General features: G+C 50.6%; 1 protein-coding gene across 3 annotated transcripts in view; it reads left to right on the top strand.

Annotated features, from left to right (window-relative positions):
• The window catches only part of Scube1 (signal peptide, CUB domain and EGF like domain containing 1), a 119,302-nt gene extending 103,955 nt beyond the window's left edge, over positions 1-15,347 (top strand). For all 3 annotated transcript variants that reach the window (XM_035440800.1, XM_027396132.2, XM_027396131.2), the window contains 11 exons: positions 18-122; positions 1,044-1,160; positions 2,584-2,721; positions 4,987-5,190; positions 7,231-7,392; positions 8,608-8,775; positions 9,681-9,842; positions 12,609-12,806; positions 13,597-13,749; positions 14,178-14,257; positions 15,021-15,347. In XM_035440800.1, coding sequence (XP_035296691.1) covers positions 18-122; positions 1,044-1,160; positions 2,584-2,721; positions 4,987-5,190; positions 7,231-7,392; positions 8,608-8,775; positions 9,681-9,842; positions 12,609-12,806; positions 13,597-13,749; positions 14,178-14,257; positions 15,021-15,173 — 1,640 coding nt within the window. In that variant the 3' untranslated portion in view covers positions 15,174-15,347. The remainder of the gene's footprint in view (positions 1-17; positions 123-1,043; positions 1,161-2,583; positions 2,722-4,986; positions 5,191-7,230; positions 7,393-8,607; positions 8,776-9,680; positions 9,843-12,608; positions 12,807-13,596; positions 13,750-14,177; positions 14,258-15,020) is intronic.
• The last annotated feature ends 5,951 nt before the right edge of the window (positions 15,348-21,298 follow it).

Below are 21,298 nucleotides of genomic sequence, written 5' to 3'. Positions count from 1 at the left end.
CACCCGCCTCTCCACAGACTCAGAAAACAGCTACATCCTGAGCTGCGGTGTTCCAGGTCTCCAGGGCAAGACGCTACCGAAACGCAATGGCACCAGCTCTGGTGCAGGGCCCAGCTGCTCAGGTAACCTTGGGCCTGTCCACACCATGCATGCCTAAATGACCATTTTATTTTTCATCCAGTGCATAATTTAGGAAAGGGAAGGGGATCACCCAGGGAAGCATTTTCCATTCTGGGCCATGCCCATCATAGCTTGGGATTCTGGAGACATGACAGGACCAGGACCTAAAAGCTGGAGGCTGGAAGCTGAGGCCCAGCCCACAGAGAGCCACAAGATGCCTTTCTGATTTCGGTTACAGTAGTAGAGTGATTCAAAATCTATAAAATGTTGTGATCCCTGGGAGCTCTTGTTACTGCCATTGTTTGACGTAAGAGTCTCATATAGAGCCCAGGCTGGCCCTGAACAAGCAATGGAGCAAAAGATAGCCTTGAACTTAGTCCACAGAGCAGCCCTTGAATACTATACTCAAGAAATGCTCAGAAGTCCTGCCTCTCAGAACCAAGCCTGCTCCCAGTACAGCACAGAATGCTGGGATGTTGTGCCTAACACATCCAGGATGGGCTCATGAGCATTCAGGGTCAAAGGACTCTAGTCCATGTTGCTGGGGTCTGCTCTGGAGAGGTCTACGGTTCTAGGTGTCCTAGGGTTTGAAACCCTTCCCCTTCCTTGCCCTTCTCTGTCTGTAACTTTGGCCATGAAAGAGGGGGTGAGCAGTGTTCTTTCCTGTAGACAGAAGACTCTACCTGGCTCCTGGCCTTGAGTTTGACCCCACCAGCCGTGGCTGTACTTCTCTCAGGCCTTACAGGAAGAAAAATAAGTGGGGCAGGGAAGGTTCCTCCACCCAGGAGGGCTGTTGGGGCAGAATGGCCCACACCAAGCCCCACCCAGCTCCAGAAGGACCTGTCCTCTGGCAGCCCCCGTCCCCCACTACCTCCTTGCCCACAGGAGAGGCGGCCACCTGGGGGAATTTTGGCTTTCCCCAGATGCCCCCACCACCCCCATCAGGCAGAAGGCCCGCTTCAAGATCAGAGATGCCAAGTGCCATCTCCGGCCCCGCAGCCAGGAGCGAGCAAAGGATACCCTGAAGCACCCCCTTCTAGGTAAGTGGACCCTCCCTCCCACCCCCTGCTTACCCAGGAAGCAGAGGCAAAGTCCTCAGCTCTGCTGGGTTGGGTTGCTACGCATACGCTCCTATCTGTCCTCCACCAGTGCCCCTAAGCCCTCTGATCCATGCCTGGTCTGCACTTCAAGCAATGGTCATGAGTGGGAAATATGGCTCCTGCAGCACCTAGAAGGCCACTGTCATGGCCTCACTCAGGATTAAATCAATATCTCTCTCTCTCTCTCTCTCTCTCTCTCTCTCTCTCTCTCTCTTTATTTCTCTCTTTCTCTCTCTCTCACTCACACACACACACACACACACTGTCTCTCTCTTTATCTGTCTCTCTGTCTCTGTCTCTGTCTCTCTCTCTCTTCTCTGTGGCCTGGTTGGAGCCCTGATGGAAAAGATTTTAGGTCTTGGGTGGGAGAAAAGGAGGTAACAGCATGGTAAGAAGCCAAAGAGAGAAGCCTCCATCTCTGGTCCCTTGAGGTCCTCTCGTGGATCTGCAAAACTCAGCCCTCAATAGGCTTTACCTGCTGTGTAGGGTCTCCTGGCCAAATCTTCAGCAGGTGCTGAGTGGACACATGGCCTCTTCAGTAAGTAGTATTATGAGGTACCTCCATGTGTGGTGATATGTCACTCAAGGCTGGGCCTGAGACTCACTTCAGCCCCCAATCCCTGTGGGACCCTGAGTAGCTCTGATCTTCTACAGCCTCAGTGTCCCCATCTGTTCCATGGCCCCCTGGAGTCATGAAGGGACCTTGCCCATGAGAGTTTGTTTGTGTGGGGGGCTAGGAAGGACCTTCCTTCCAACACAGATCATCTTTGCCACAGTGTGCCAGATTTTTCTTTGGGGCCACCAGCCAGATCCCAAATCATGACACGAAGACTTCTTATTAGTTATGAATGCTCAGCCTACATAGCGTAGGCTCATTTCTGGCTAGCTTTTTTTTTCTTTAACTTAAATTAACCTATTTCTCTTCATCTACATTTTGCCTCGGGTTTTTTACCTTTTCTTTCTGTGTATCCTACTTTTCCTGCTTCTTCCACAGCTGGCTGGCTGGCTGGCTAGTTGGCCAGTCGAACAGCCCTGGGCATGTCCCTCTCTTTCTCTTTCCTCTTCTCTCATTCTTCCCAAGCCTAGATTTCTTCTCCTATCTGTTCTCTCTGCCCACCAGCCCTGCCAATCAGGTGCCTTAGGCAGGCAAGGTGAAACAAATGCAACACAACTTCACATAATTAAACAAATGCAGCACAAACAAACGTAACACATGTTTACATTGTTAACAAAGGCAGGAGAAACAAATGTAACACACTTTTACACAGTTAAAGTAATAGTCTACAGCATAAACAAATGGAACATACCTTTGCCTAGTTAAAATACTCTTCCACAACACCACAGTGTACTCTTCTCTGTTCAGATAACTGCCACGTGACTTTTGTGACCCTCAAGTGTGACTCCTCCAAGAAGAGGCGCCGAGGCCGCAAGTCCCCATCCAAGGAGGTGTCCCATATCACAGCAGAGTTTGAGGTGGAGATGAAGATGGATGAGACCTCAGGTGGGTGAAGTGTTCTTGGGGGCTGGGCATCTAGTAGACATGAGGCAGAATGAGCCATAAGGATGTAGAGGATTGTGGGGAGTGCTACACACTGCTGGCCAAGCCCTATAGCCATGGGTGCAGGAAGCAACTCGGTAACACTTGGAAAATAGCTAGGGGACAGAGACAGCATGAGAGCCCCAACTCTGTGTCCCCACTAGGACAGGAAAGACTAGGGCAGAGCATCCCCATAGTGGTTGAGACAGGCCCTCTTCCCAGACATGGGGGGAGGGGCGCTTGTAATACAGGATTGTGCAATCCTTCTTAGCTGTAAGTGAGTGACGGATGATAGGTAAGTGGTTTTGCTTTATTATTATTATTATTATTATTATTATTATTATTATTATTTTATATTTGGTCCTTTTGAGACAGGTTCTCTATGTTATGCAGCCTTGGCTGTCTTGGAACTTTCTATGTAGACCAGGCTAGTAAACTCACCGAGATCCTCCTGCCTCAGCCTCCCAAGAGCTAGGATTAAAGGTAAGTGCCACCACACTTGGCTTGGGTTGTTTGCTCTTAAGACAGGGTCTTATGTAGCTCAGACTGCCCTCAAACCTGATATGCAGTTGAGAATCATCTTCAACTCCTGGTCCTCCTGCCTCCACTTCTTGAATGCTGCACCCACCCTGCCTGGCTCCAGTGGTAGATAGTGACAGAGTTGATTACTGTTGGCAGTTGTGTTTAGTGGTACATGCCTGGTCTTGGCCATGGGCTTTATGGTCCCTGCCCTAGAAGCACTCTCATCTATGGGGAGGCAGAGGTGTGCTGTGAGATAGGTGGAAGGGCTGTGCGAATATGAAGGTCTGGCAGAGCCATGGTCTGACAGGGAAGGAACTGGAAGCCTCCTTTTCTGGGGGACTGGGGGTTCAACACAGGGTTTTTCTGCCCTGACTGTCCTGGAACTCACTCTGTAGACCAGTCTGGCCTCAAACTCAGAGATCTGCCTGCCTCTGCCTCCTGAGTGCAGGGACTAAAGGCGTGTGCCACCACTACCAGCTCTGAAAGCCTTCTAAATGGATTGAAATCAAAGTTAATATGGTAGACGTGTTGGGAATGGGGTTGGGGAGAGGAACAGAAAAGGCACCCAGGTCAGAGAAGAGGATGCTCCCAGGGTGTGGTGAGGAAGAGGAGCAGAGGCAAACAGGAAGCAGAGAGAGAAAGAAAGGGGCCTCAAGTACCCTCGAGGATCTGCCTCCATGGCCTACTTCCTCTAGCTAAACCCTACCACCTACAGTTTCCAGAACCTCTCAAGGTAGCACTGTCAGCGAGGGGGTACACCTTCAGTACAGGAACCTTTATGGAGAAGATACGGGGTGCTGGTGCACATCGGGAGAACAAGCATGTGAAGGCAAAAGGTCAATATACCACCTTTTTTTTTTTTTTTTTTTTTGAGACCAGGTATCACTATTTAGCTCTGGCTGGCCTAGAATTTACTATGTAGATCAGGCTAGCCTCAAAACTCAACAAAGATCCTCTGCTTCCTGAGTGCTAGGATTAAAGGGGAGTAGTCACACCTGACAGGTTCTCTCACTGAACATTGAGCTCCTTGCCTCAATAGGTTTGATGGCCAAAGAGCTCTGGACATTCACCTGTCTACCTACCCCAGTACTGGGGTTACACATCACCTGGTTTGGGGGTTTTGTTGTTATCGTTTTTTGGTTTTGTTTTTCGAGACAGGTTTCTTTGTGTAACCTTGGTTGTCCTGGAACTCACTCTGTAGACCAGGCTGGCCTCGAATTCATAGAGCTCTGCCTGTCTCTACCTCCCGTGTGCTGGGATTAAAGGCATGCACCACTGCCCAGCATATCACCTAGTTTTTATGTGGTTACTAAGGATGGGGGGATCAGAACTCAGATCCTCATGATTGCATGTCAGCAGGCAGTTTACCAACTGAGCCATCTCCCAAGTCCTGGAGGACACTTTATATCTAACCATAGCAGAGCTAGGCACTACCTTGGGGACAGTGGCAGTCCTCAAGAATGGGCAGAGGCCTAACTCAGACTCAAGCCTTCTTTGTAGCCTTGAATAGGCCATGCCTCTTTGTTTTGTTTCTGTCAGACACCTCTAAAGCTGCCTACCCCAAACCAACCTAGGTCAATGTGAGAATGTACTGAGCTGGTTTAAACAGAAGCCCAGCACAGGGTCTGGCTTGGGGGAGCCCTCAACAAGTAAGGCATCCATCAGGATGTTAGAGTTACTCTCACTGGGTCCCTTTCACCCCTGCAGACACCTGCGAAGCAGACTGCATGCGGAAGCGTGCTGAGCAAAGCCTGCAGGCGGCCATCAAGACACTGCGGAAGTCCATTAGCCGGCACCAGTTCTATGTCCAGGTCTCAGGCATTGAGTATGAAGTGGCCCAGAGGCCAGCCAAGACACTGGAGGGGACAGGGAAATGTGGCATAGGCCAAATTCTACAGGATGGCAAGTGTGGTGAGTCTCTGCTCCTGACCCCAGACACTGACTCTATCCCTTCTGACACTGGTAACTTAGTAAATGGCAGTGAGCATACAGGGAAAACAGACATGTGGCAGGGTCAGAGGGACTGGCCTGCCAAGGAGGAGAGCATAACATCTGCTGTTATCATTGCCGTTTAGAGCATACTTCCTCTCTTCTGGTGCTGGACCAGGTATGTGGTCCTCACCATAGCCCTGAGAAGAGGGAACAGGACAGGACAGCACAGCAGTCACAGAAGTGAGGCATGAGTTCCCAGGGACCAGACTGGGCCCACTATAGTCTGCAGTGTGTGGTTCAGGAGAAGAGGGTGTGTGATCTCAGCCCTCAGGCTGAGAACCTAGGAGGCTGAGCCAGGGCTGAGAAGCACAGTGCTTCCTGGCCCCTTGGGGTACCACCTAAGAATCAGGGAGACCAGGCCCTGAAGGCTATAGGAGAAAGGCTGGAGACAGTAACCACAGCCAGACCCAGGCAGTCTCCCATGGGAATGATCTGTGAGAAGGAACAGATTCAGGGCCAGCACAAGGCTTAGGTGGTGGCCCTCCAGGCAGAGTCTTGGTCCTCATGGGGATTATGGACAGTGAGCAGGTAAGTGTACACAGAGGCAAGATGAAGCTGAAAGGGCAAGGCCTTGCAGCCATAGATGTGACTTTAAGTCCCACATGCTCTACCTGAGTGAGCCTCACTATGTACTCTCGGTCTCCTTGATGCTGACTACAGGGAAGTGACCATGGAAGGAAGGCTAAATGTGGGACAGAGACCCCTGGAAGCAGGTGCCTCACCATCAGGAGAGGAGAAGGGTGTCTAGAGAGAGTTTTGGGTGGGGGTGAGGGCTTCAAGGATATGGTCACTCAAGTCTGGACTCATCCACTGATCCAGAAAGTCAAAGAAAAGGAAGTGGCCTGAGGGACATGCAGAGACTTCCCACCCTGCTCCCAGGGAGGTGCGGAACCGGCCTGAAGAAACAGCATCAGGAGCTCCATACAGAGAATATGATCTACACATGTGCATAAGTTCCATGAGGGGCTTGGGGCTTGGTGATGACATTCTCTTCCTTATCAGGGAATCATTGCCAGTTTTCAGAAACCTAGTCACACACACACACACACACACACACACACACACACACAAATGGGTTTATTCCAGCCATGGACACTATACAACATCTGTTCCCTGTGCATGCTTTTCTCTCCTCTCGCCCTCTCCCTCTCCCTCATCCTTTCTCTCCCTCTCTCTCTCTCCTCTCTCTTCTCCCTTCCCCTCCCTCCCTCCCTTTCCCTCTCTCCTCTCTCTCTCATCTTTGTCTGTATGTCTTTGTGTGTGTCTGTGCATATGTGTGTATCTGTTTATCTGTCTGCCTGTCTACATCTGTGTATCTGAGATGAAAATGCAGTCCCTACCCATGCGTCCAACTGAGCGGTCTTCCTCAGCCTCCCCTTTACATATCTGTACTCACCTCTGGCAGTGACGAGCATGACTCCCTTTGCCCTTAGTCAGTCCTTTCCTTATGAACATCTTCGGTGGCTCTCCTCAGCCCATCACCCCGGCTCCTCGCTGCCCTGAATCTCTGTGGTACTCCACAATAGTCTGTTCACCATCAGACCCTCTTACCCAGGTCTTCTACTGGTCGTACTGTGTTGTGTCCTTGGGCGCCTGCTCACCCAAACAGGCAGGAAAGAAAGAGGTGTTTTGGGATTGGAAGGTCTAATAGAGACATATAGGGGACGGGGATGTTGGGTAAAAGGCCAGAAAGTCGGACTGAGAGCAGGATGTAGATCAGAGAGACACAGAAGTCCCAATGGAGCCCAGAGACCAGCTGTGGTGAAGCACTTGTGTGAACCACTATAAGAAGGAACAGCAGGGTCCAGCCTATAGGGTCCTCCCGGATGGCTGCCACCTGGGTGGTGCCATATCGCTACTCTTTTGGATAGGCTCTTAAAGCGCCAGCAATAAGGGCTGTGTCCTAACTGCACACAGGGGGTTGGCCCCTGACCACTGTCTCTCACTCTGTCTCTACAGTGCCCTGTGCACCTGGCACCTATTTCAACGGTGAGCCGGGCCAGTGTATGCCGTGTGTGTCAGGAACCTACCAAGACATGGAGGGTCAACTCAGCTGCACGCCATGCCCCAGCAGTGAAGGGCTGGGTCTGGCTGGTGCCCGCAATGTATCCGAATGTGGAGGCGAGTGTGGCTCACCTGGAGGGGGAGGGCTGAGTTGGGACAGGTTCTGGGCAGGGCCCAGCATCCCCTCATGAGGCTCCCAGAGAGAAAGCAGATGCCATGTACAGTCATAAACTGTGACCTTGTCTGAAGCCACACAGTTCCCACATCATCACCACTCTAAGAAAGGCCTTGCAGTGTGCACACACAGTCATGAACAGACCAAGGCGTAGCTTGTAAAGAACACACAAATGCTGAAGTAACACTCCAGGGTCAGTGAAGCACTTCACTCAAACCAGATCAACTTCAGCCAGAACTTACTCTGCATATAAAGAACTTAACGTGTTGTTTGCCCTGTTGGTATCTGAGTAGCCAGTTTTCAATTTACCAGAGGCAGTTGTATTAATATACAGCCATGCCATTTACCCCCTACTCAGCCTCCTCTACAACGTGGGTCAGTGTTCCCCATTGGCCTCTCCTGCTGAGCCATGCCAGGCTTGCTCTAGAGAACACGCACCGAGGGCTCAGCTCTGGGAAGGCATATTGCCCAGGAGGGTGGGTGAATAGATCCCTGAAGGAATGCAGACCTCCAAGCTACTCCTTGATCCTTTGGGCCACCAAGGAATGTGATCCCCAGGAAATGGTAGCTATTAAAGCACATAACAGCTATGGGAGGGGGGAGTCTCCACTGTGATGGAAGCTGAGAATCTCAGGACCTAGATTAAGAGGACATTAAACCCACTTCACTTTGGGACACCTGTGCCCACATGTCTGAGGGAATACTGAGATCATGATGGCTTTTCTGAGGTCCCTCTTTGTCTCAGTAAGGCCCTTGGTTCTCAGAGACCCTACCACCCTCCTCTCCCTGTTCTGGCCTGTCCTGCTGACAGAGCAGACAGCTCAGTCTAGAGCCCTGGGCTATTCCTTCTGTGAGTATCTGAGGTATGCCCCTGGGAAGCTGGGGTATGAACCCCCAAACACACCTCCTCCTCTGTACCCCAGCTTGACAGCGAGGCTCCTCACTCCTCACCAGCCAATGCTGCTGGTGAGAGATGGGAAGTGAGGCCGGCAAGGCCACACAGTAAACTGTCAGCCTCAAGACCCAGAGCCTAGCATCCCAAGTTGCCCATTCTTTGTTCCCACCCACCCTGGGGTACCTTTTCCAGGGAGAGCAGGGACAACCTCTTATAGCCGCAGCACCCCTCCCCTACCTGAGCCGTGACTTCTGACTTCCAGGCCAGTGCTCTCCAGGCTACTACTCAGTGGATGGTTTCAAGCCTTGCCAGGCCTGCCCTGTAGGCACATACCAGCCTGAGCCTGGACGTACCAGCTGCTTCCCCTGTGGAGGTGGGCTGCTCACCAAGCACACGGGGACTGCCTCTTTCCAGGACTGTGAGGCCAAAGGTAAGAGGCCAACTACTCAGAGACACATTCCCTGACACCACTTTCTCCTTCACAAGGCCAACCCCAAAGTCAGAGGAGGGATCTAGAGACTCCAGTAGTCTGGAGTCTGGACATGGGGGACCAGTACCATGTCACACATCAAAAAGAGACAGCAGCTAGACTCAAGCTTACTGAGCACCAGGAATGTCAAAAGGGGGCATACCAGTACCTCAAGGGAGTAGGTGGGCTGTTTAAAGGGGTGGGGGATTTAGATGACAGGAAAAGAGGATGATGGGAGAAGAGGACAGGGGTATAGGCAGGGCAGCATAGCAGAGGGGCCCCCAAGAGCAGCCTCAACCACCCTCCAGGCTTCCCCTCTCCTCTGTACCCAGGCCATCCTCATTCATTGACCCTCCCTTCCACTCCCCTGTCCTACTGGCACTCTGTGACCCTGTGCCTCTAGCCAAGGCCAGGTGGCTGGCCCTTCAATGCCACAAAGCCTGCCATGGGCAGAGGGTCCCCTGACACACAGGCTGCACTACTGTGTCCTCTCCCGCTCAATTCCAGGTGCAGAGCTCTGCAGGCCCACCCTTAGCTCCATTGCCCATTTGCTTTGTAGAAATGTCTGATGTAGCTCTCCACTTTCCCTCCCTTCCTGCCCTGACCCCCTCCAGTCATACTGTCACCCCCATTGCACCCCTCAAGTAAGTTTGGTCCTTACATGGTTGCTGCATGCCCCACTCATCCTTGGTGTGGACAGCATACCTGCAAGCTCTTCCTTGCTCTCACCATGAGGCATACAGCTTGGCCTTACTTACCCCATAATGGTGAAAAAAAATCAGAGGTCTTTTTGGTGAGGAGGGTATAAGGAGCACAAGGCTTCCCCTGCCCTTACCCATCAGCACCCACCCACATGTCCCCTGCAGTGCACTGCTCTCCTGGCCACCACTACAATACCACCACCCACCGGTGCATCCGCTGTCCTGTGGGCACCTATCAACCTGAGTTTGGCCAGAACCACTGCATCACCTGTCCGGGCAACACCAGCACCGATTTTGATGGGTCCACCAATGTCACACACTGCAAAAGTAAGTGACACTCTGGGGAGCGGGGGAGTCCTGGGGCTGGGAATACTGGGTAATGAATGCAGAGGGGGCAAGTGAGACCTGACATTGCTTTCTGAGAGGAGACTGCTGGCCCCTGGCAAGGCGGGCAGCCCATGCTCTGCACACTCTACAGTAAATGTGATTGCACCACAGTTCATAATTCCCCATGCATGCTTGACACTACCTGAGCCTTAACACAGGCCAGACCCTGCTCTAGTTTCTGGGTAGCCAGAGAAAGAAAGCAGATTCTGTGCCTGCAGGTGGAAGGCTGTGAGGCAGCTACCAAGTGCCAGGCCTTCAGCTATACAAGGCACACATCACCTAAGCCATCACCTGGCACCATACAAATGCTTGAAAGCAATGGAAAATAGGAAACTGAGCATGGACCAGTGTGGAAGGGCTGGAGGAGGACCTGATAGACCTTTGGATATTTGAGAGACTTGGGCTCCAAAGGAAAACATGATGCAGAAACCTTGGCCTTTATCTACCAGCCCTCAGATATTGGCACAGCAGTCTTTGGGTATAACAGAATACTAAATTAGGGCTTTAGCTCATTTCATTGTTGTTGTTGTTTATTTGTTTGTTTATTTGTTTTTTGTTTCATTTTGAGGGTCTCTCTATTCAGGGTCTCGAATTTAACCTTGGCTGGCCTGGAACAAACTATGTAGACTGAACTGGCCTCAAACTCACAAAGATCCACCTGCCTCTGCTTCCTGAGTGTTGAGATTAAAAGTGTGTGCCATCATACCTGCATATTTTTGAGTTTCTAGTTTTCACCCTTCCCCCAATAAGTTCTTAGTTCCTCCCCTAGCTGCTGGTCACATCTGGAACCACCAAGAAGCCTAAAAAGGTTAATGGTTTGGTCACTCCTTTGTCCAGATTGTCCCCAACATTGCCATATCTGTCAAATACAAAGGAGTTACCCTCAGACACAGTGTTTTAAAGATTAATTAAATATTATATTTAACTGAAAAAAATCAACTTAAAAATGTTTTAATGAGTAAAGGTGGGGAAGCCAGATGTGATGGAAGATTCTAGAACACTGGAGGCAAAACTGTTTCTCAGAAACTTATTTTAGATAGGATCTCACTGTGTAGACCAGGCTGACCTAGAATTCATAGAGATCCACCTACCAATGCCTCCCGAATGTTGGGTTTAAAGGCATGCACCAACATGCCCAGCTCTCAGAAACTTGGCAATGAAAATGCACAGGAAATTTACCAATATTTACTATTTATATTCAATTCCCTTTGAAGAACAAAAGTGGTAAGTTTAAAACTAGGAACCATCTGGGGCATAAAATGTTATACCACAGTCAGACATGGTAGCACATGTCTTTAATCCCAGCACTTGGGAGGTAGAAGCAGGCAGATCTCTTTGAGTTCCAGGCTAGCCTGGTCTACAGAGCAAGTTCCAGGGCAGCTAGGACTGTTACACAGAGAAACTCTGTCTTAAAAAAAAAAAAAGTTACATCTGGCCTTTCTAGATGAACAGTTTAGTTGGAAAGAAAATAAAGAAGCTGGGCAGGCACATACCTGTAACCCAAGCACTCAAAAGGCTGAGAAAGGAGAATCTCAAGTTCAAAGCCAACCTGACCTACACAGTGAGAATCCTGTCTCAAAAGGTTGGGAGGGAGGATGGTTCAGGTAAAGACAACTGTTGCCAAGTCTAAGGACCTGAGTTCAGTCTCTGGGAGCCAAATAGTGGAAGTTGTCCTGACTCAATGTGAAAACCATGGCACATACTCACACACACACACACACAATGAGCAAACAAACACCCTAACTTAAAATGAGGAGGCTAGGGACCTAACTCAGTTGGTAGAAGCCCTAGGTTCCATCTCCAGCACCACATAGACCTAGCTTAGTGGCACACACCTGTAATCCCAGCATTTGGGAGGTGGATGCAGGAGGATCAGAAATCCAAGGCCATCCTTAGCTACATATCAAGTTTGAAACCAATCTGTACTACATATGACCCTGTCCTCAAAAAAAAAAAATAGTGGCAGGAGAATGATGGAAAGGTTGGGTTCTCTGTGTAGCCCACCTGCTTTTATCTGCACATTCACCCCTGCACTGCCCTGCCTCAGGTAGGCAAGGCCACTATGGCCAGTGCCTGGAGGGATTTAATGGGGCTAAGAAGTACATGTCAAGAAATACAAAGTGAGGCTTCAGGGCTGGAGAGATGGCTCAGAGGTTAAGAGCACTGACTGCTCTTGCAGAAGTCCTGAGTTCAATTCCCAGCAACCACATGGTGGCTCACAACCATCTATAATGAGATTAATGAGATCTGGTGCCCTCTTCTGGTGTGCCAGCATACATGCAGGCAGAACACTGTATAGATAATTAAAAAAAAAAAAAAAAGTGAGGCTTCATTTGACCTTTCGACTGGGGGCACATCTGGGATGTGAAGCTATCTGGGAGCAGACAGCCTACAGAACACTGAGGGTGATAAAAGCTAAGACACAAAGTCACAGAGCGGCCTGTGCTGGGTGAGGGAGGCTTGCTCATAAGAAAGAAAAGCCTGGGCTGGATGTCAGGGAACCCAACAGTGTCAGCTGAGGACCTGCCCTCTGGTTAGACAACAGCAATCCAGTCAGGACCCCTGCCTGCTCCCCCGTGAGTCAGCACAAGGCCTGACTAGCTGGCATGGGACCACCTGCTGGCCCTTCCCTGTACCTCTACTGCCTTTAGGGCTAGACCACCCATGCAGTCAGCCTGACAAGTCACTTGACTGTGGTACCCACAGACCAGCACTGTGGTGGCGAGCTTGGTGACTACACAGGCTATATCGAGTCCCCCAACTACCCTGGAGACTACCCAGCCAATGCCGAGTGTGTGTGGCACATCGCGCCTCCCCCCAAGCGCAGGATCCTCATTGTGGTCCCCGAGATCTTCCTACCCATCGAGGATGAATGTGGTGATGTCCTGGTCATGAGGAAGAGTGGTATGTTCTGGGTTTGGGACTGGGATAATAAGACCAGATAGCCCATGTGCCCAAGCCCTTCTCCAGATTGGTTTAGCGCCACCTGGTGGAAGGGGGAGGACTCAGACAGCAGGTGAGTCCAAGGCACAAAACTACACTGCTGGTCTGGAGCTAGACCATCTGTAGATAGAAGACAGGTGGGAGGAAAAGGGGGTAGCTCTGCCATAGGTCCTGTGTGGCTTTGTTGCCTTGTGCATATACTATTTGCTGGTTGGCTGACAGGCCAGAAAAGCCCCAGTATACAAACGGAGGGTTGTAGCCAGAAGGAGTAAGGGGCCCACCCAGATGGTCAGAGCCCAGAGCCCAACCTGGAACTCCCTCCTCCATCCATGCCTATCACTAGTCACTGTTCTCTATGAGCATTGGGGATGCAACCCGGAGTTTACCCTTGTCACTCAGCCCCAGGTGAGAGGACTTTCTAAACCTGAGCTTCAGGTGGTCTTGGTCCATGCTGACATCTCCTGAGCTCGTCCACTGTCCCTGTCATGAAGGAGCCATGAGCCTGAGGGAGACAGAGAGACTGTAATGGGGGACTCAAAAGAGTAACAGTAACATGACAGGAGGCAAGAAGCAGCAGAGAGACTTTATGGGCAGGGTGTGGAAACAGGCCTCAGAAGGATGAGGCAAGCAGAACAAGGTCAAGGGCAGGGTGGGACAGAGGAACAAAGGAGCTGGGTGTTCTAGTGCTAGAGGCAGACGTGGGGCGGGAGGCTGACTTGAGGCAGCACTGAAAAGGCCTGCATCCCTGCAGCCTCACCCACGTCAGTCACCACCTATGAGACTTGCCAGACCTATGAGCGGCCCATCGCCTTTACCTCCCGCTCCCGAAAACTCTGGATCCAGTTCAAATCCAACGAAGCTAACAGCGGCAAAGGGTTTCAAGTGCCCTATGTCACCTATGATGGTAAGGCACCACCATCTTGTCACAGCCTACTCTGTGCCAGCCAAGGCCTGGCTTGGGGACTCAGAAATGAGTTGTACATCTCTGCCTCTGACCGGGCACAAACCCAGAGACAAAATTAAGGTCTGGGCAATATGGAAACCCAAGGGGTGGGGGGTACAATCGAGAGAGGGGACCATTGGTGCTGTCTGTGGGCTTCACAGATGGTCCTGCCCCACCAGGGTTTGCAAGGTTAAATAGGGTCAGCTAAGCCACCAGGAGGACAAAGCAGGTGGAGGGGACCCCAGAAGCAAAGGCCAAGAGACAGTGCTATACCCAGCCACCACCAGCTGTCCAAGGCGGGTCCAGGGAGCTGGGGAGGGTAGAGGAGGGAGGAGTAAGGTCTCAAGCTCGCCCCCCCACCTTCCCTCTCCCTGCTGGCCTGCTCCCAGAGGACTACCAGCAGCTAATAGAAGACATCGTGCGCGATGGGCGCTTATACGCCTCGGAGAACCATCAGGAGATTTTGAAAGTAAGTTTTTTGGAAGGGAACCCCTGTGACTCTAGGAGAATGGTTGAGGCCATCCCTGCCCTTGCCCTGACTCCTGACCCCTAGAGAAGGGACGGGAAGAGGGTGTTGGGTCAAGGGCCCTGACATCAGACTAGATCTCGACTGTCTGCCACCATCATCATCACCACCCCCAGTCCACGAGATTTGAGACAAGCTGGCTACCAGGGAGATGGGGACCAGGACCCAGTGAAGTGCTTTGGCTGAAGTCCTCGGTCTCACATTTCTGTCTGTGAAATATGGGTGCTCCTACAGACAGTGTCTCAAAATCAGTAGAGTCAACCACTGCCATTGGGCGTGGACTCCTTCCTTCTCATCCTGCCTACTGCCTTGAGAAGCTGGACACCATGTCATAGAGGGCAAACTGACTGTCACACACACACAGGCACTAGCCCAAAGCCCGGAGGATCCGGCTCTCACTGAATGGAATCAGTCCTAGAAATCAGCTTGGGCTTAGTGGGCCCTGGCTCAGGGAGGCCCCTCTTGATGGTAGTTCCCTCAGCCTAGGGGAATGAAAACAGGATGGAACCACATCCCCCTAACCCGTTCCCTCTCGCCATACCTTCTATTCCACCAGGTGGCGCTGGGGTGCAGAAATGGTTTGCCGGGCACAAGGCTGGCCAGCTGCCCTCAAGCTCCTGGTTCCTCCTGGAGGTGCCATTTGGTTTAGGTAGAAACCAGATCCCCTGCCTGTCCTCTGTCCCACAGTGTCCCCCATGTTTTACAGGACAAGAAGCTGATCAAGGCTCTCTTCGATGTGTTGGCACACCCACAAAACTACTTCAAATACACAGCTCAGGAGTCCAAGGAGATGTTCCCTCGGTCCTTTATCAAACTGCTACGTTCCAAAGTGTCTCGATTCCTGCGGCCCTACAAATAGCCAGCCAGCTGTCCTGCTTGGGGATAGTGGGAACCAGGGGGGAGGGGAGCGTGCCTTCCCTCTATAGCAGGAGCTGAAAGGGGGCTCCATGGGCCTCCAGGTTGCCTTGGGAAACCCATGACACCTGCCTCTGGCAAAGCCATCCAGCCTGTACCAGTTCATGGAAGGCCTAAACCCAGCCCAGACCCCTTGGGTGGGTCTGCCAGCCCTGTGTGGAAACACTACTTCAGAAAGCCTTCCCCTACCCTTTGCCTCGATTTCCCAGGACACCCAGAGCATTCTCTCCTGAACCAGCCCAGTGGGCCTATCTGGGCCAGGACACGCTGTACCCACCATGTGGGGAACAGGACTACTGTGCCCTTGGCCTGATGTGGTGGGAGAGAGGAAGGTGGCCAACACCCTGCAGGCTCTGGAAAGCCTGGGCCATTGTCACTCACACAGGGCCAGGTCAGGCCAGGAGGGGCGTGTGGAGGTGCCATCTGAGGGGGGTTGATAAGCTCATGCCAGTGCCTGTGGGACCACCACACCCTGCCAATTCCTCCAGCCACAGGCACAGGACACAAAGCCAGATCATGGGGCTCAAGGAACTCTGTGAGAGATGGAAAGGTCCTCCAGGAGAGGAATCCATGAGCTTGTGCTTTGCCTTAATAGAACATCTAATGAAGTTTTATATATATATATATATATACATATATATATAAATATTAAATATATATTCTTCTCTGTGTGGGCAGGTACTATAGAAGGGTTCTCTTCAGCAGCTGTAATATTAACCACTGTTGCTGGCCTCCTCTAGTAATTGAATGGCACCTCCCAACACTTGCCACCTCTGTGTAGGGGAGGCCAAGTGCCCACTCCCCCTGGCTTGGGGAGGAGAACACAGACATCCTTGAACATGCTGTGGAATGTGACTTCTTAGAGGTTGGACTAGGTGTTGTGGTGAAGCACTGACTGGGGGTTGGGGGGGGGGCTTTATAAGCAACATCACTGCCCTCAACAGACCACAATGGAAAGCAGACGCCGCCTCCCTCCCTTCGGTACTGGCACTCACTGACTCTGCACTGTGCCTGCAGGTCACCAGAAACAAGGCCTTCCTCAGGGATTTGCAGGCTGTGCTCAGAGAGCAGCTTCCACTATCTACTGCAACGGGAGGAGAAAGCAAGGCCCAGAGAGGAGGCCTCCCTGATGCTTCTTAAGTCTCTCAAAGAGAAGAGCCCCTGTGTGGATGAGCTGAATGGCATCCCACTGGCTGGGGAGTCACCCCCTCACACAGAGATCCTGCCCGTGCCTCAGACTGCTTGCTGCCAGCTGTCAGATACACACAGAAACTGGTCTGTATTTTTTCAAATTAACAGATGGAGGAACATGGGAGAATCTCAACATGAACTCCAAGGTTTCCTGGTCCCTGTCCTACACTGATGACATAAATGAGCTGTTTCAGAAAACACATGTGGCTTATTGAAGATTGGAGGTGTTTGGGCAGGTAATGAGTGGGCAGGGGAGCCAGGCCTGGAGACCCATAGCTTGATGACAGGGCACAACAAACACATCTGAACTTCCTTGGAACTCAGGGACAAGGTACTGTCACCACACAGGTCGACAAAGCAGAAGAGATCACTAGCGGCCACCACTCTCTTGTGGAGAGCGGCAGATGGATGGAATTTCTGCACTTGATAGTAGGTCAGGGTCGGGGCCTACTGCATTTCTGCAGTTCACAATCCCTGCAGCCCAGCTGTACCAGGGAGAAGCTTCCTGTCTTTCTGTTGGGCCACTGGTCATCCCCAAGGGACCAAGGTCCCCCAGAATGAACCCAGCAACACTCACTATCTCCAGGAAAAGGAAGTAAACAAGGACACACGTGGAGACTCACTAGGAGGGAACTATGGAAAACAGTTCAGAAAATGATGGCACCCAAGAAGTTCTTCAAGCTGTCATCTGCAAGATGTCCTGGAGAGCCAGGACAACTGGCAGTATTCAAACCAGAGATACCTGGAACCAGTGTCTGAGCCAGGAGCACTGTGTTGGTTGGCTGCCCCAGGCCCAATAAATTTGCCCTCCCTCCACTGCAGGATGCCACCAACTTAGGTGAGGAAGGGCTTTTCTTTAGCTCCTGGTTCATATGCTAATTAATCTTTTCCAGGATACCACCATCATTGCCCTGCTGTGCCATGAGAAGCATTTAGGGGCTCAGCACTGCCCAGTTAACTTGACATATCAAATTAACCAAACAACTTTAGGGCTTCAGGTTCAGTTTTTAATCTTCTCAAAAACCAGAAAACAGAGTTCTAGATTTCTCCTAAGGCCTGTCTATAACCCCTGAGTGACTTTTGGCAGTTGCCACCTCTATGCCCATCAACACACCCAAATATCTCCTCTCTCCAGAGTGCCTACCCCCACTGTGGCCATATCATGTCCAGTGTCCCCTGAGTTGGAACACGTACAGTGCAGTCCAGGTCCCTCATTCTCATGGTCAAGCCTGCCCTTTTGTAGCTCTCATTCTCCCCTAAAAAAATAGCCCCCAAAGCCCTGGCACCTGGCAAAGGCAAAGAGGACCTGTGTCTCTCCAGCTTCATTTGTGCTTGGTTCTGCTCCTGGTAGAGCTTCACACCCGAGGCAACCTAATGACCTCTGTGGATGTGTGAGAAAAACCAAGTTGTCCCTGAGTTCCAGGAGATGGTCACCACGTGAGACCTGGAATTGAGGGCACCCCAGTAGGATAACTCAAAAGCCTTCCTGGCTTGTATTCCTGGTACCTCTCAGCACTTAACTTGGCAGTACCCACCTGAGGAAAGAAAGAAACCTGCCCTGAGGGCTGTTGGTCAGCCCAGCCCTCCACTCGTGGGCAGCAACAGTGGGGTATGTCCTCTTCCACTCAGAAAGAGCATTTTAATTGTCCCGGTCATTTGTATTGGTTACAGAGCCTCAGGGCTGTGGCTACAACACACTTCTCACCCTGGCTCCTTTTCCTAACTCTCAAGCAGCACAATCAGGGGGCACTTGTGGCCCCCAATGGGCATCACACTGGCTACTGGTGGTGACTACTTTCTCAAACTCTGGCTCCCCCAGGGCAGTTTTTCTTAGCTCCTTCCTCACATTGAGTGGTCACAGATACTCAGGGGCCAGCCCAAGATAGAGACCTTGACCACCTTTCCTCTCCTGACATCTTTTAGTTTGGACACACAGATACATAGAACCAAAATACAAGCCCCAAATCCTGGTTCAAGAGCTTTACTAAGGAGCCTGCTCACCCACCTCTGCCTTCTACAAAAAGGAGGCCCTGGCTGGTCAGGCTTGGGTAGACCCTAAACTGACACATGGAAGCTGAATGTCTTCCACAGCCTCCTCCCGTCCCACCCCTCAGCAGAAAAACAAGGACCTTAAATTAGTTGGGCCATTCAGCAAACATTTACTGGGTACCTACTGTATGCCAGACTTCTAGAAGGGATGACTGGGGAACAATATGAACACAAACAACAGCCTACCTAGGACAGCAGCCCTGCCCCATGTATGTTCATCTGTGACATTACCTGGAAGCCAGGAGGGCCAGTGCTTTCTTCTTGCCCTGGGACTAGCCTGGAAAGTGTAACTGACCTGGCAAGCACTGTACAGCTTTGCTTCACCAAAGATGCAGAGTGGTAGCCCAACCCTTCTGCTCAAGCAGGCAGCACCCGGCTGATGCCACTCAGACTGAGACTGAATGACTTGTGAGTGAAAACGACCGTCAAACACAGAAGCAGCACAGATAGCTCCTCTCCAGGGCACGACAGCACTGGGTGGGCTTCACCCTACTCAACCTGTCAGAACTTCTGTCAAGGTACAAGGTTGGGGGTATGCTCTTCAGGGCCTGGACAATGTGGCATAGCCTGTGCTCTCCCCCAACACCCAGTTTAGACAGCTCCCAACATTGGGTCTTTTGCTGGCTGCAGTCTCCCCAGCCTGCAACCAGCCATGCCAGCACAAAAGCCTGGATGGAAGCTCTGAAAGTCTGCACTCCTATGACTCAACAGGAAGCAACCAAGGCCAGGCAAATTCACACCCCTTCAGTCTCGAGCCAGCTGAACCCTCTCTGCCCAGGGCCCCCATCCCTGTAACAAGAGTGGGGCTGAACCCATGGTTCAGGCCTATTATTAGACTCTGAGAGACCAAGTAAAGTGCCCTAAATGAAGAGTGAGGAGCAGGAAGAGTTAATGTGGATTCTGGTGGCATCCCTTCCTTCTATACACACACTCAGAGAAAGGATGAACTTGGCGTCTCTTCACCATCCAGACATGAACTGTCACCACCACCTACAATGCTTGCACTGACCCAGAGGCCCTGGGCCCTGCACACAAGAGAGGGCCAGTGCATGTCAGTGCAAAGGCAGAAGCAGCCAGGCTCTCAAACAGGTCTGTCAGAAACCACAAGCTTTGCCGAGGTCAGAGACATGTGCACCCAGAAGCCATCCACACTGCTCTAGAGAAGAATGCACTCTGCCCCAGCCTTTGCCCTGGCCTCCAAACACAAGCCATCTGTCCAGGCACTGGGTGGCAGTCCTAAGACACACTGACTAATATCCATGTAACCACATTTGCCTTCCAGCTGCCTCAGATATTCCAAGCTTTTCTCTACCATGTTTCCCCCTATGCATGTAATTAAACACTTGTGGGAATAATTTTAATAATAAACAGGAAATGAGCCTAAGAACTGTCTATTTCTCATTTTCTTTTGAATTATGGCTGAGTGTATATAAGGGAAAGGCCACTGGAACCCAGAAAAGCAAGCAAGAAATGAGGGCCTTGAACTTTTGAAGCTTCTGCCTTCAGATTCCATTCCAAAAACAAGTTTCAGAAGAATATATATCTGGTCTTATGACGGGAAAGATTTCTTAATTATTTTTTGTAAAGATTTTATTTTATGCCAGGTGGTGGTGGTGCACACTTTTAATCCCAGCACTCAGAAGGCAGAGGCAGGAGGGTATCTGTGTGTTCAAGGCCAGCCTGAGCTACAGAGTGAGTTCCAGGACAGGCTCCAAAGCTACACAGAGAAACCCTGTCTCAAAAAAACAAAAACAAAAATATTTTATTTTACGTGTGTGTGTGTGTGTGTGTGTGTGTGTGTGTGTGTGTGTGTGTGACTACCAGGAAGGTACAGCTATTTTTGTGGTTTGACTGGGAGCAAGGTAGGTTGTTTTTGGTACCTGGGCATAGTGTTTTTCTGGTAAAGTAGAATGGTCAGGCTGGAGCAATTCTTTATGGCTAGGGACTAGTGACTAAAACAGCATGATTCAATTCCACAGGACCTGGGAGTATTATGCAACATCCTTCACATGAGACTTTCCAACACAAGCCCAAAGCAGCAGAGCCAGGAAACCATGGTCTGAAATCATTGTTACTATGAACCAAACTAAATGAGGTTTTGCTTGGACTTTATGTAACACACTTTGGTCATAATTTTGTTCTCACCTTTACTTTCCATTTGGCCAACCATAGATAAAATTATATATATATATATATAATATATATATATATATATATATATATATATAACATATCATATATAATACATAATAGCAGCATAATAAACTCAGCAATTGATTATTAGTCAGCTAAACACAAAATCACATTGGTAACATAAGGAATTAAGATCATAGGTCCACATATTTCTAAATAAGCTTCCTGTCTGTGGCAGGTCTTAGGCACACTTTACTGTTGCTTAGAGTTTTAAAAGGAATCTTTCATACATTCTAATCTTCGTCTCACAAATTTCTGAGAGTTTCAGTGTTACACAGCATCAAGAGTTGGCCAAAGTAACAGAATTTCCAATGACCTTGGTCAGCAAACCATCTTGTACAGGGCAAGAAAGCAGGGGACGGGATATTGAGACAAACATGTGTATATGTTTCAAAAGGCGTTTCCTCCCTGAAGAGAGAAGGGGGGATTAAGGGGCTACTCTGTTTTGTTCATAGAGATACAAAGACAGTTAGGCAGATTTGCCAGGACATGGCCCAAGGGACTGTTACCAGGAACAGAAGTTGTAGCACCTCCTCTTTCAGTCAGAGATTTGACAGAACAGAACAAAAGAAAGTAACTTTTAAATCAGAGGCCAATCAAGCCTGGTAGCAGGCCCCCAGACCTTATCACAACTGA

This window comes from Cricetulus griseus, chromosome 2, assembly GCF_003668045.3.
Source record: "Cricetulus griseus strain 17A/GY chromosome 2, alternate assembly CriGri-PICRH-1.0, whole genome shotgun sequence".
Taxonomy (NCBI): Eukaryota; Metazoa; Chordata; class Mammalia; order Rodentia; family Cricetidae; genus Cricetulus; species Cricetulus griseus.
The sequence above is the reverse complement of the archived record's forward strand: the minus strand, read 5'-3'. Positions and strand labels throughout refer to the sequence as shown.